This window comes from Lynx rufus, unplaced genomic scaffold, assembly GCF_022079265.1.
Source record: "Lynx rufus isolate CCGP_SWC_20201006 ecotype Redwood Valley unplaced genomic scaffold, mLynRuf1.p SCAF_2, whole genome shotgun sequence".
NCBI lineage: Eukaryota > Metazoa > Chordata > Mammalia > Carnivora > Felidae > Lynx > Lynx rufus.
This window is the reverse complement of record NW_025814834.1, coordinates 2,155,021-2,168,799: the sequence shown is the minus strand read 5'-3', so window position 1 is coordinate 2,168,799 and position 13,779 is coordinate 2,155,021. Positions and strand designations below refer to the sequence as shown.

General features: G+C 61.1%; 1 protein-coding gene across 4 annotated transcripts in view; it reads right to left on the bottom strand.

Moving 5' to 3' along the window:
- The window catches only part of HDAC4 (histone deacetylase 4), a 250,211-nt gene that overhangs the window by 19,482 nt on the left and 216,950 nt on the right, over positions 1-13,779 (bottom strand). For all 4 annotated transcript variants that reach the window (XM_047085760.1, XM_047085761.1, XM_047085762.1 and 1 more), the window contains exons 17-21: positions 12,849-12,956; positions 10,941-10,996; positions 9,108-9,195; positions 6,740-6,859; positions 5,866-5,963 (exon numbers count right to left, since the gene is read on the bottom strand). In XM_047085760.1, coding sequence (XP_046941716.1) covers positions 5,866-5,963; positions 6,740-6,859; positions 9,108-9,195; positions 10,941-10,996; positions 12,849-12,956 — 470 coding nt within the window. The remainder of the gene's footprint in view (positions 1-5,865; positions 5,964-6,739; positions 6,860-9,107; positions 9,196-10,940; positions 10,997-12,848; positions 12,957-13,779) is intronic.

The following is a 13,779-nucleotide window of genomic DNA, read 5'->3' as shown; positions in this document are numbered from 1 at the left end:
AACATCTATGTTTCACGGTGTTGCAAAGAAAATGGGAATCTGGCCTCAGGTTTCATTTCTAGAATGAAATTTTAACAAGCAACTTGGTCTCTGAAAACAAGATGTCAATATTTACTGCAGGCCTTCTGTCAAATCATCACTTTCAGGTGAGCGCTCCTGTGGGGCCACCGTGGACGTTCCCCAGGGCAACGTGAAGGCAGAGGGGTGAGGGGGGAGCTTCCCAGAGCCGCACGCTCCCCACCGTCTGCTTAGACGCGGGAGGAGGCGCGTCTCCCAGAGAAGAGGTGGGCACGTGCCCGTGACTGGTGCACCCCTTACTGCGGGAGAGCAGAGGGCACCCGGTTCTCAGGACCCACACCGCCGGGTCCCATGGCCCCAGAGCCCCCTCGGCATGGCGGGGCCCTGGGGGCTGGAGCTCAGATGGTCGGAGCAGTGCTGAGTGACAGAGCCTGGCGCCTTGCTGCACGCTCGCCCCGAGCGCAGCCCCACGGGAGGCCCTGGGACGCCGCCCGCTCCCTTCCCGAGGCCTCCCTCAAGCCTGAGGCTCACCGGCCACTCTGCGCCCGCCAGCTGGCGCACACGTCTGTCCGTGTCCGCACCGCGGATCTCCGCAGAGGACGGCTGCGTGCCCAGGATAGGCGCAAGCTGGCGTGGTGGGGTAGCGTGAACTCGATCTGCTACCACGGGGGACGCTCGCTCCCAGTCCCGGCTGCCTTGTGGGAGCGACAGCCAGGCGGATCTATGGGGCACTTACACCTAACAGAAACGTTCCTCGTAAGCCACCCCGTGACGTCTGGTTACGCAAGGCATACAAACTCGCCACCTGCAAACCCCACAGGGGAGTCCACGTGCAGTAACCGATTCTGCCCTTGGTTCCTGCTTCTGGCCTTTCTGGTTTGTCCCCCAACCAGGGCCCCACGCAAAACCCACCAAACTCGCGGTGGTCACGAGCCTCGGGCCAGTGGCGCTGCCTCCAGGGGCCGTGCCCACCTGTGCCCGAGAGCACCTGGGGAGCTGGGGGGTGGCCTCCATGTGCCCCAGGAGCCTGGTCCACACCACCGGCCCACACACCTCCCCTGTCACGTGGCATCCGAGGGCTCTCGCGACAACGCCTTCTGCTCTGTCCTCGTCGCGTAGTTCGGGTTCGGTCCTGTAGTTAAAGGTCTGCAGCCAGAGTTGACGTGAGCGGGAGCCGCCTGACGGACACACAACAGCTGTTGCTGAATCGCCCGAACCGGTTTCGCGGGAGCTCGGTGCCCTGGGTGTCTGATGACACGATTTTAACAGCCATGGCATTTTGATAATTGAAAATTCCTACTGTTGGATGCTGTGCACATCCGTGCCGTGAGGGCTGGCGTGTCTGCTCTGACATCTGGATTTGCCACCACCTGCACGCTGGGCCTGGCCTCTGGGGCTTCGGGGTGTCAGAGCTCCATGTTTTGAGAGCCACCGAGATCTGTCATTTTCACCAAGGTCACCCGGAACGCGGCTGGAGTGCCTGCCCATCCAGTATTCGAACACTGCTGGGAGTCAGGGTCAGAGCAACGATAACAACGGGAACCACGGGCTCTGGCCTGGCTGTCCCTGACGGTCACGTCCACGGCCGCGTCCTGCTCCTTCCACTCCACAGGCACCGCGGCCAGCAGGAGTGAGTGGGTGGCTAGGGCAAAGCTGGGCACTGAGGCCGGGCCCTCACCCGCCCCCATCTCCTCTACACCCCCGGCTCTGCAACCCCGCCCACTTCCAGGCTCTCTGCCCTCAGGAGGTGGGGATGTCCCTCCACTCCCCCTGCTGCCTCCTCAGAGGGCGGGGAGGTCACCTTGCTCTGAGCCCTGCCCCTCCCTGCGGCTCCTGTCTGGCTGTCATTTGCCAAGCGGGGCACCCGGCTCTGCCGGCTTCTCTACACCCTTCACCATCCAGGGTCTTGCCAACACGGTACCCGTCCCTCGCTGCCCACGGCCCCACTGCCACCGTCGTCTCCGGTTGTGCTCGGGCTCCCCAAGGCTGTCGGGCCCTGACGTGCTCCCAGCTCTGTCCTGACACGCTCCCCGAGGCTGCCCTGCTCCGACGTGCTCCCCATGGCTGGTCCACCCCGACGGACGGGCTCCCAGCTCTATGTCCCATCCCGATGTGCTCCCAGCTCTGTCCTGCTCCTTTCCTGGGGCCTGTCCCGGGGCCTGCACTCTTGGCCACCTCCACCCATCTCAGCGCTCCCCTGCAACTCCCCAGCACGGGGCACCCCTGGGCACGAGCAGCAGAGGCGGTGGGGCTGCTGAGGACGCCACACAGACCCACAGCCGGCCTGAGGAGCAGGTCTCTGCCGGGCCGCGCGTGACAGTTCCGTCCCCTCAGGCACCGCGGCCCAGGCCTCTCCCAGCTGCCCCCTCTTCCTGCCGCAAAGCCCACCTCGGTCTCTGGCTCAGTACCCTTGTGCTCTCTCCCGGGTTCCCGCCTCGCTCTGGGCAGGACTCTGGCTTCACCCCGGCACCCGACTCCGAGCCACAAGTATGAGCTGACCGCTCTGCGGCCGAGTCCTCATCGGGGCTCCCGCAGCACAGCCGTGGAACACACAGACCCGCCGTGTTGGTCACCTGGTCAGAGCCCTTGACACGCTTGACCGATGGGGCCATGGTCCCGGCCCCCAGAGGCGGCCCCCGACACAGGCAGGTCTGTGTTGGGAGGTGTGCTCCCGCAGGGATGCCCCCGCGAGCAGGTGCCCAAGTACGGCGGTCACTGCACCCGCCTGCGAGCCCCACAGCCTAGGGGCCCTGCTGTCCCGGTTTTGCCCCGCCCTCGAGGGCGGCACCAGGGCTGGCTCAACGTGACCTGCCACGTTCCGCTTCTAAGTCACCACGGAACGTCCTCCGGGAAAGTTCCCACACGGGAAGGGGTGTGGACGCCCTCCCAGGGCCATCACTGCCTCTAGCAAACGAGGTCCGGGGGTTTGGATCCAACGTCTTCACAACAGCGAGGCCTGGACTCTTAGAGCCTCTGTGGACAGACCTGCGCGGTGGGTGCCTCAGCTGTGCTCGCCCCCATGGCTAACACGGGAAGCGCCAAGCACATTTCACAACAATAAATAAAAATTAAAAACGATTTTGTAAAGAATTTTTTGTTAGCAGGAAAAAGGAACAAACTCCCACAAAACAGCTTATGAAGTAACATAAGCTCCGAGAGCCTCCGTCTTTGGGTCACGCTTGAAAGGTTGGCGAAAAGGACGTGAATCTACCCAGTGGCTCAATTTAAAGGCAAATCGCGACTCGTTAAAAGATTAAAGTTACCACTTCAAAATATCCAGTTTCACTGACATCTCTGATACACTTTATAAAAGCACATTTAAAGCAAAGCTGTGATCTAAAAGCACACGTAATCCCAGTTTCGCTTCCCGAGTGCTGACACCGGATGGCAGGTAGGGGAGGGGAAGGAGGGCGCATCCTCTCCATCCGCCGGGGCCTTCGCCCCTGCTTCTGCACTTCAAAGCCCGTCTGGCACGGGCTGGTTTGAATTAGGGTTGCCTTTTGTCCTCAAGTCTGAGCCCCAGGAGAAAGTGCCTCCACTTCTGGATTTCATTAGGGGCAATTTTCTTATCTCTTCTTCATCCCAGGCTTGATCTCCTGAAACGCAACGTGGCAGGCCGTGGGTCTGAGTAACAAGGTGCTGCCTCTAAGGCCCGCATTGTCCCCAGGGGCCCCCAGAAAGGGGGAGACGCACAGAAGAAAGGGGAAGGCGGATCCTGACCCTTTTTCCCCTAGCCGATCGATGCCCAGGGAGCCATAAATTGTAAACTTCAAAGTGCTACTTTACATTGAAATCAATAAAAAAAAAAAAAAAAAACAAACCAAAAAAACCCTGAAACAATTTTCCTTTTCAAAGAGGCTATTTAAGCTTTAAAAAGTTCATTTGATAAGGTATCATCATGTACGCGCTTGGCAGAAGATTAAAACACAATGTCAACAGCAACTCGGAGAGAAAGGTTCATCTTAAAGGCTGGCCCCAGGCGGGCGGCTGGGGGAGGGGGGTCACCCGCGGCCGGAGGGCCACCTCCCGGTGCTGGGCGTCCCCATCTCGGGACCAGAGCACCCAGAGCACCCAGTGCGGCTGAAGCCCGGCCGAAAGCAGGGGTGACGTGAAGTACAGAGCTGCCCCCACTGCTGCGGCCAGCCCAGCCGAGCACAGCGCCGCCCTCTGCCCGCGGCGTGCCCTGGGGTCCCCAGCCAAGCAACGGTCCTCACGGCAGGTGCCCAGACACTGTACTTTCCAAGCGGCCTTCCGAGAGGGCTGGTTCTCGGGCCGAGGGGTGACAAGGTGGCACAGGCGTTCCGCGGACGGCAGCGAGGCCCCCGCTGCTGCCGCTGCACGGGCTCGGATTTCGTGGCGTGGATTCTTAACCAGGCACACGGGCAAACTGCCAGATCCCGTACCCGCTGGGGGAGTCCCTCTCCCTTAAATTAGGCACGCGATTGTCAAAATTCCATTATATCTGATGAGGGGTAGGAAGAAACATCAAAATTAAGCCAATGAGATTAAAGGAAAAAGTGACTCGGGGAAATCAGGGCAGAGAAACCAGCTGGGGAGGTGACGGACGCGATTGTAAAAACCACCTTCGTTGCTGGAGAAGCTAACCTGCTGCCTCGACTTAACCAAATTTGAGCCGTTACTTCCGTGAACCACGAGCAACTGGGAAGGAGCTTCTATCCACACAGCGATGCATCGTGCCAGAGCCAACAACCGTTCCGAGTCTGGGGAGCGGAACTGTGTTCGGAGACGAGCGCGAGGGGTCCCGTGGCCCCCGCGGGGCCCCCCGGAGCACACGGCGGATGCTACGGCAGAACGTGTAGAGACGTGTCCTCCTACGGAGCCACCCCCGCCAGAGACACACATGCACACGCTCTCGCACCTGCACACGTGCCTACACGCTCACAGCCCTGTGCACGTGGATACATGCACACGCATGTCCACGGAGACACAGGCATCACGCGTACACACGTGTGCTTTAGATTTATGGCCGAAGGAGAGCAGGGAATTCGAGAAACAGGCAGGGAGGAAACTTCACGGGGCTCCAATTCCCAGCGCACCGACAGTGTTTTCTAATGACGACCGAGAGACCTAGCACGCTGAACAGCACCCTTCTCCTCACGGGGCCCTGGGGCCCCAGAGCCCCACATTCTGGGGAGAAGGGAGAGGCCGCCACTTAAAACAAGCGGCAGAAAGCCCGCGTTGCTGAGGGTCTGTGTTTGGTCACAGGAACTACTTCAAAGGAGGAATCACCACTTTGTGACAAAAGCAAACACTCTGTTTAAAGGAACCGTCACACAGCTCTGTTCTAGCGGGGCAGACGGCAGCCACGCACCTCCCCAGAACTGCAGCAGGGAAGGCGGGACACGGATTCCTGCCTCTCATTGTCCCACAAGGACTTCACTGGAAGGACAGCTGGGAGATCATGAAATCTTTCCGAAGCAAGCATCCACCTTTCTGAGACCCGCACTGAAGTCCTCACCTGGGCCTCAGTCACTTCCTTACCGTCAAAACCCAGAAGGGTTCCCGTGTCTCTCTTAAAGCCCAAGACAGACCCGCTGCCGAACAGAGGTGACAAGACAGTCTCAGACTCCAGCTGAGGCTCTGAGAACCAACTAAGAGAAAAGGCTGCTACAGAAATGCCCCTCCTGTGCGGGGCCCCCAGGGATGCCGGGGGAGGGGCCTGCCCGAGAGGGGCCTCGGGGTGTGTGCGTGTGTGTGTGTGTGTGTGTGTGTAGGAAGAGGAAGGTCCAAGGACATCAGTAAAACCGAGCAAGAGCTGGGGACACTGGTGTGGAACCCCCGATTGTCTGACAAGTGCCCCGTGGGACAAGAAGCCGGGACACTTACCTGAAGGCCGCCAAATACTCCGCGTCTCCCATGGGGGGATCGAGGCCGCCAGTGAAAGCCATGTTGACGTTGAAGCCCACACCTGGGCCTGTGCCCACCTGAGTGGGAGAGAGAAGCTCGTGTCACAGGCCCTCAACTGGAGGGCACCCGGCCCCGGTGTCACAGGCCTGGGGCTCTTGGCTCAGTGGCCCGGCAGCAAAGCCTGAGTCCTGTGCTCCCCAGCACGTGCTCCCAGGGCCCCTGACACGAGGACCCAACAACGGGGAGAGGGCTCTCGGCCACCTGTGCCCGGAGGGGTGTGGGGCCGCCCTTCTCCCTTGGCCACGGCCCAGCAGTGTCTGAAGGCCTGTGGCTCTGCGGCATAGACACCAACAGAGGCACAGAAATGCGAGTACAGGAGGCTATCCTTCCCTACCTCCTTCCAGGAAATAAGGCCCGGAGTCCAATTAAACTTCTCCCCTGGGTGTCGGGGCCTCTGCATTCAGGGCGAGGGCAGGCTCTGCCGGGGGCTCGGGGGCCGTGAAGGAGCCCGTGAGCCGCCAATCCCCCCTCCCGTGTGGCCCCGGACAGCTGAGGGACAGCACGGCACCCTGCCCAACGGACGGACGAGAGGAATGGGCAGGAGGAAGGGTGCCCGGGCTCTCTCACATCTGCCTACGTTGGAGCCAGACGTGATGGCCAGTCTGTCACTGGAACCGCAGGCCAGATAAAGCCCCCGTGGGCACGTGATGGAATTCAGCCCACGCCTGCCTGCCGTCGCTGGGATGAACGCGAGCAGGGAGGCCTGGCTTGTGCGTGTGCAGGGGCTGCGTGCACTTGCCCTCTCACCTGCAGGGCGGCGCGGCCCACGAGCGGGTGGGTGGCCCCTGCTCACCTCGTCTGGCGCCCCACTGCCCGGGAAGAAGTTGCCATCGTCATAGCGGTGAAGGGAGATATAGAGGACGTTGGGATCGTTGTAGAAGGCCTGCTGGGTTCCATTTCCGTGGTGCACGTCCTGGGAGAGCAGGGAGCAGAGAACCCAGCGCTAGCGGGACGCCTCTGGGCTCCCAGCGTGGCCGGGCACCTGCGCAGGACCCCGAGGGAGCGGGGCCCAGGGACAGAAAGTAGAGCCCCAGGCTGTGTCCTCGTCTGCCCCCCTCGCCCTCGGCACCGTGCCACAGTGCAGCTTCCGGCAAGGGGGAAGAGGCCGGCGTCTCAGCCCCACCCAGAGGCCACGGTTTCCCAGACAAAACCGTCCGGCTACTGCCACGTCTGTGAGAAGGGAGCGGACTGCAGCCGTTCCCCTTCGAGCACAAGTGAGGTGTCGGCTCTGTGCTGGGACTGGGGTGCAGCAGGAGGCCACCCCGTGGGGCCGGGAGGGACAGGCGTGCACAGCACGGGGGTCCCGGGCCCCAGGCTCGAACAACAAACTGCTTTTTTTTTTTTAATTTTTATTTATATTAAAAATTTTTTTTTAAGTTTCTTTCTTTTGAGAAAGAGACAGCATGAAGGGGGAGGGTCAGAGGGAGGGAGAGAGGGAGAATCCCAAGCAGGCTCTGTGCTGTCAGTACAGCGCCCGGTGTGGGGCTCAAACCCACGAAACCACGAGGTCATGACTTCAGCCGAAACTAAGAGCTGGACGCTTAACTGACTGAGCCACCCAGGCCCAAACCGCTTCTGATCACGATGCCTGCGTGTTAAAAGCACAAAAGTGGGGCAGGGCAGCCAGGATTCCTACCAGGCCTGAGGCCATGCACGGCCCGGGTCAGGACTGGAGAGGGCCACCAGGATGGGCAGCCGGCTTCACACACGTGAGAAGCTGTGGGCAAGTCAGTGATTTTAAAGCCTGGGAACTGCTTGGTATCTTTGTTATTTATAACAGTTGTCTGTGAGGAGGGCCTGGGGGGCTCGGTCGCTTGAACGTCCAACTTCGGCTCAGGTCATGATCTCACTGCTCATGGGTTCGAGCCCCGCGTCGGGCTCTGTGCTCACAGCTCGGAGCCTGGACCCCGCTTCGGATTCTGTCTCCCCCCCCTCTGTCTGCCCCTCCCCTGCTCACACTCTCTGTCTCTCAAAAATAAACATTAAAAAAAGTATATTTAAAAAAAAAGCAAAAGCTATCTGTGCTCACCAGAAGAGATGTGGCAGGACAGACACCTGATCCCATCAACCAGAAAGCCACCACAGCTGAGCAGACGTGCACCAAGGCTGCGGGGACGGGAACCTTCCGCACCTGATGCAGCCCTGCACGCGCGTGTGCCCTTTCCCGTGGGGGCGCACACCCGGGGTCAGCAGCCCTACAACCATCGACTTCCCCCCACGTCCTGGCCACGCCTGCGTCGTGGACCGAGGGGATGTTAGCCACGTGGTCACGCACCGCTCCACACTTAACACCTCGGCAGCACCCCTAACTAATCCTCTGGGAGGAGTGGAGGCCGGGCTCATGGGGACACGGGGACGAGGACCCGAGCATGCTAAGCACGACCTCTGCCATCTACGCGCCCCTGGCCAGTGCCCGGCCCCTGAGAGCTTGCCGGTTTCTGCCGGGCTGGGGTTTGGTGTTTCTTTTCCCAAACTGGGAAGGAGTCCGCGGCACAAACGATCATCCCCCCTGAGTATCTATCTGCTTTTCTTCTCCCTTAAAAATTTTATAAAATAAATCATAAATGCCAAACAGAATGAAGGAGAATTAAAAAGTAAGCACCGTCCACGTCCATCCCCGGGACAAGCATTCGCGTAACTGCTTTTGGAGCTCAGCCGCGACCTACAGCTCTTACACCGCAGTTTATCCCCCAGGCAGTGGGGCCGGGGGGAGGCGGCAGGCCCGGCAGGAAAACGGGGGCAGCGGCTACACGGGCGTAATCACCCAGTTTCCGTCAGGAGGGTCTGACACGCACATGCCGCATCTGGCCGTGGGAGGGCCTGGCCCAGGCCCTGCGGTGGACGCGTGAGGTCGAGGCCAGCACCGCCCCCCCCCCGAACCCTCCTCTCCACGAGTTCTTCTGGCCGCTGCCCTCAGTCACGGGCACAGCTCTAGACATTTCAGGAACCGGCTACTGGCAGGACGGGCAGAGGGCACCTGTAAAACGGACTCGGAGCAAGTCCGAGCTTTTACTTCCTGCGTCTCTGAGGTAGCTTCCAGGAAGTTAAGGTCCCCAGATGCAAGGTCAAAGGAGGCAGAAACGCACACAGGATGCTGTCTGCTCGGGGAAGCAGGGGGGCGCACGGCCCCCAGCCCCTCTCGGGGAAGGGGTCCCACTTACCCAGTCCACGATGAGGGTCTTGCTCACGTCCAGCCGTTGCTGGAGAAGCTTGGCTGCGATGGCTACGGAATTAAAGTAGCAGAACCCCCTGCAGATGAGAGGAGACATGGAGAGGAAACACGGGTTCTCATCCGCCTTTACGCGAGACGCGACAGAACCATCTAGGGCCCTGTGAGATTTGAAGAGGGTCTGGTGAACTCACGGCTCCGTTAACTGACGCCGCGGAGGCACAGACGGACCCCCACGGGTCTCCCGCACGCGGACCGAGGTGCCCCGGGGTGGGGCACCCCTCCCTTGATGTACCAACACCCCGCCTCCTCGCCCCAGAACCTCGCAGAACGTGCACGGGCCGGCCTCTGCAGGGGCCCTACGGCGCACGGGCCCAGAGGTCACAAAGGTTACTTGCTTACTGCACATCTGTCACGTTCTCAGACATGCGACGACGACACAAGAATCGATCCCGTGACTAACCCTGAGAGTCTTCAGGAGGGTGAGAAAGCAAACCAATTCAAGTAAAACTGAAACTCTCCACATCTGCCCCCTCCACCTAAATCTCCACAAAGGTGGGGAAACCCAGGGGGGTCCGTTTCTGGAATCCGGGTCAGCCACCTGTAAGCCCTCCCCTGGCGGGCTCCTCCGGGGCTGGGACCCGACCCACGGCTCGTGCGAACACCCGTGGGGCACCCACCCAGCACGCTGCTGCCCGTTTCCTTCCAGCCCACGCGGCTCGTACACTTCAGGACACCCAACCACTCAGACCCCAATCAGAACAGGGCCTCCAGGGGAAGGAGGGTCTTGCTCCCAAATGCCACGGAGCGTTCTGGGTCACGGCGTCCCCGGCCACGGGGCTGCTCAGGTGAGGCCGCGCTCCTGCGCTGCGGGAAGGAGATTCCCTCTCAGACCGCGGTCTGATGCCCTCGCTTCCAGATCTAGAGGACACGGGGCTCCCGCTCGCCGGTCTGCCAGACCCCAGGCTCCTTCACGAGGGTGGGTTTGGCCTGCGGCCCCTCAGCCTGTTCTAGCTGCTCCTGGAGACAGGGTCTGCCTCCGCCTCCCCGCGCTTCCCGGCTTCCCAGCCGTGCTCCGTCTGCACGGTCCCCACTGTGCTGTGCTGTCCGACCCACCCTGCTCTTTGGGGCGCAGCCCGGACGTCCCCCTCTTACCTCCACTGACACCAGCGGCGTCAGGGCCCTTCCCTCCCACATCCCACGAGATGGCATCACGGCGAACCCACCCCCAGGGACCAAGCCACTCGGCACATGACTGGTGAGGCCCAGGGTCCGGTCCCCGTGACTCTGCCCCAGGTGGGTCCGTCCCTACCTGCCACCGACTCTCCCAGGTAAACCCGGGGCAATCTGCGTGCCGCGCCCGCTACCTCGGCCAGCGCCTCAGATGTGTGCATGGTCAGAGGCACCCCTAGCCCCAAACGGAGTCCAGACCTAGCTGGCCCCTGTGGTCATGACCTTGAAACGTCAGTCTCATTGGTATCAAACCACAAGCAGGTCAGCTAAAAGGCCACACGTGAGATGACCTGAGGGGTCTGGATGGAATGTTCTAGAACAACGAAGCACCACATGAACTCATTCTGGTGCAGGTTAAGTCCCAGCCACTTTTGTACAAGACTGAAGATGTCTAGAGATGTCTGCAGGTTCCTCTCCTTGCCCCCTCCGGTTCAGGCCACCACCTCGCCACAGCTGGTGGGTGAAGGTCACCTATACGGCTCTGGAGCTGTGCCAGCTGGGGCCCCATTTTCACTCCAGTGCAGCCCAGCCCTCCCATGAGAGGAACCGGAAACCTGCAGCCCCTGCCCGGAACGGCCGCGCGCCTACTTACATGGGCGTGCTCTCCTCCGCGTGGTGTCCTGGGGGGCGGACCACGGCAAAGCCGTTCTGCACATGGCACCAGACAGGTGGGGACAAACAGGGAGGAAAGACGGGTTTCAGGTTAGTGAGAAGATGAGCCCAGACCACACACGAGGACACAGAGTCACAGCACAGCTGGGCACACAGCCGCGGGACAGGATACGGGGCAGACCTCTGGTCCCTGCCCTTAAGGAGGTCTACTGGTTGTCACGGTTACTAGGATGAAAGGTGACTTCACCCCTGACATTTGACCTTCAACGGCTCCCCGACAAGAAGGCCTGGAGTTGCTCAGCTCTGGGATCTGGGTAGGAGTGGGCAGGGCACCCTGGGTCCCCCTCTGTTCGTGACCGGTATCCCCAAGAAGCCACCTGATGGGAACCCTGGGTGCAGACAGAGCGCAAGGGGCTCCTGCCCCAGTTTGGGCTGAACGCGAAGGACGCAGATGCAGGGGGCACGGGCGCTGCAGAAAATAAGTGACCCATTTACTCAGCGGAAACAGCTCAGAGGCTACAGGGTGCCCCCCTCCCCCGGGACCCGTAAGTCACGTGTGCTTTACAGAACCATAATACACTGCTCAGCAGCCACGGAAAACGATGTGCACGGGCACCTCTTGTGTGGCCCGCGGGGAGCTGTGTGGTCAGGCTGGGAACAGCCCCTGGGGCGGACTGACCCCCGGGGCGGGCTGACCATTGGTGACGGGGCCTGCTGCAGGACCAGCTTGGGGAGGGACGTGCTCACACGGGAGCCCCCGCTTTGTGCACTCTCAACACTGTCCTATGCGCGGGCCCCGCACCCGGTTCCGAGCACAGGCGGCACCCCCTTGGGGGTCTCCGTGCCCCCATCCTAAGACTCCATCACCACGGTGCCAGGGCAAGGGAGGCAGGCGGCTGGTGCCACGGAAGCCGGCAATGCCAGGGACGCATAGGCCCTCCGCCCGTTTTCTCCAGCAGGCTTGAGGGGACAGCAGCTCTGCCCGAGGATGTGTGATGCCGGGATCAAACGTATTGACTTCGTGAAAGTTCCCCCGTTGAGTGAACAAAAGGGAAGGACGGGGAAGTGGGTGCAGGGCGAGACCGCAGCGTCATCTGAGAAGCCCACGGCCAGCTCCTGCCTGCGCTCAGATGACCTTCCCGAGGAGATGGGCGCCCAGAGTAACGGTTTCGAAAATCAGTGATGTTTTAAATACTATGCAACCAACTGTGTCGAGATTCTGGAAGGTGTCTGCCTAACTCATGAGCCAGGACTTCCAAATGAGCCGCACTGGGTCGGGTGCCCTGTCCAACCTGCAACAGACCAGTGGGTTCAATGCCAAGGAGAGGATCCCACTGCTACCGTTTCAGGTTCTGCACTGCAACTCATCTTCCAGAAGCTTCCACGTACGGAACCGCAGTGGAGCATCAAGGAGGAATCTGCACCGCTGTCTGAGAAAGCCATGCGAACGCCGTCCCCTCTCGCACGCCCACGCCTTGTGGGGCCACAGACTCGTGCAGGAGCAGGTCTGAGACCGCCTGATCCACTAAGACAGGCGTCGCTGCTATTTTCAAGTTAATAAGCGGTTTTGAAAAGCCCGCTTGAATCTCTCGTGTGGTCGGGGTGATGACACAGCTCGTACACAAAAGCTCTCGGAGTTCTTCAAAGTTGTCGGGAGTGTAAGGTGCTCCCGAGACCGAAGCTTCGAGAGCCGCTGTGCTATCACGCACTTTCACCAAGGCCGGAGGTGCTCCCGTCGATGAGTGGGGACCCACGGGACAGGAGCCACCCTCCCCCAGTCACCGCCTCCTTGTCTAGAGGGACCCACCGGGGGCCGTCCTCCCACCCCCACCCTGGAAAGCCTCTGGCAGCCTTCCTCCAGGCCGGTTTCCGCAGGGTCCCCACTGACCTTCAGCTCCCCCGTGGCCACCTTGAAGACCAGCTCCACCACGCAGCCCACGGCCAGGCGGGCCGCGCCCGACGAGTGCACCTCGTTCCATATGGTGTCGCTGTCCACCTGTGGAGACAAGAGCCCTGCGGTGAGGCGTGTCTCGGCCTGTCACCCCCGCCCCCCGACTCCTGTGGGGGCCGTGCAGCTGGGGGCTTGTGGAGTCTGGGGGCTCTCCCTGCAAAATCCCAGTACGGGGCTGCTCGCTTCTCTTTTACCGATCATAGGACACACCCAGCTCACATTCGGCCTCACCTTTTTTTTTTTTTTTAAGATATGGCAGAAAATACCGAACGGGAAAAGAACCGTAAACGTAGCACGAATGGGACGTGCGCACTTCTACCCCTACCCGAGGTGCCCCTGCTTTCCTCCAGTGCCCCGATGTACGCGAGGCTCAGAGCAGGGGCGTCTCGCGCACCCAGCGCTGTTCCTGTTTGGTTTCATGGCAGGTGAGCGATGCTAACGGCAAAATGAAACCTAAGAAAAACTGGAACGAGAGGTCCCTCCAGAGTCTGACTTCACTTTGTGCTGAAGAGAATGAGCCACTCCGCGTGTCTGACGGGAGCGCGGGGTGGGAAGGGAGGAGCCAGCCCGCGAGGGACCTCCTGGAGGGCCGCGCACCCCGCACAGGAAAACGTGGTCAGGTAATTCCCGTCTGCGTCCTGGCTTGTTTGTTTACGGAGACACACGTCCAACGTGTCTGGCTGACGTGGGCATTGAAGACGACCAAGAAATTGGAGCGGCCAGTTCTGGAAGTCACCTTGTGGGGGCCTGGGCGGGATCGGAGCGCCAAGATGGAGCACACAGCCCCCCTCCCCCCCCGGGTGCCAGGCCAAGGGCCCCCGGGCCGCCATCTGCGGCAGGGCGACCGGAGCCTCGGCCGCGCACACGC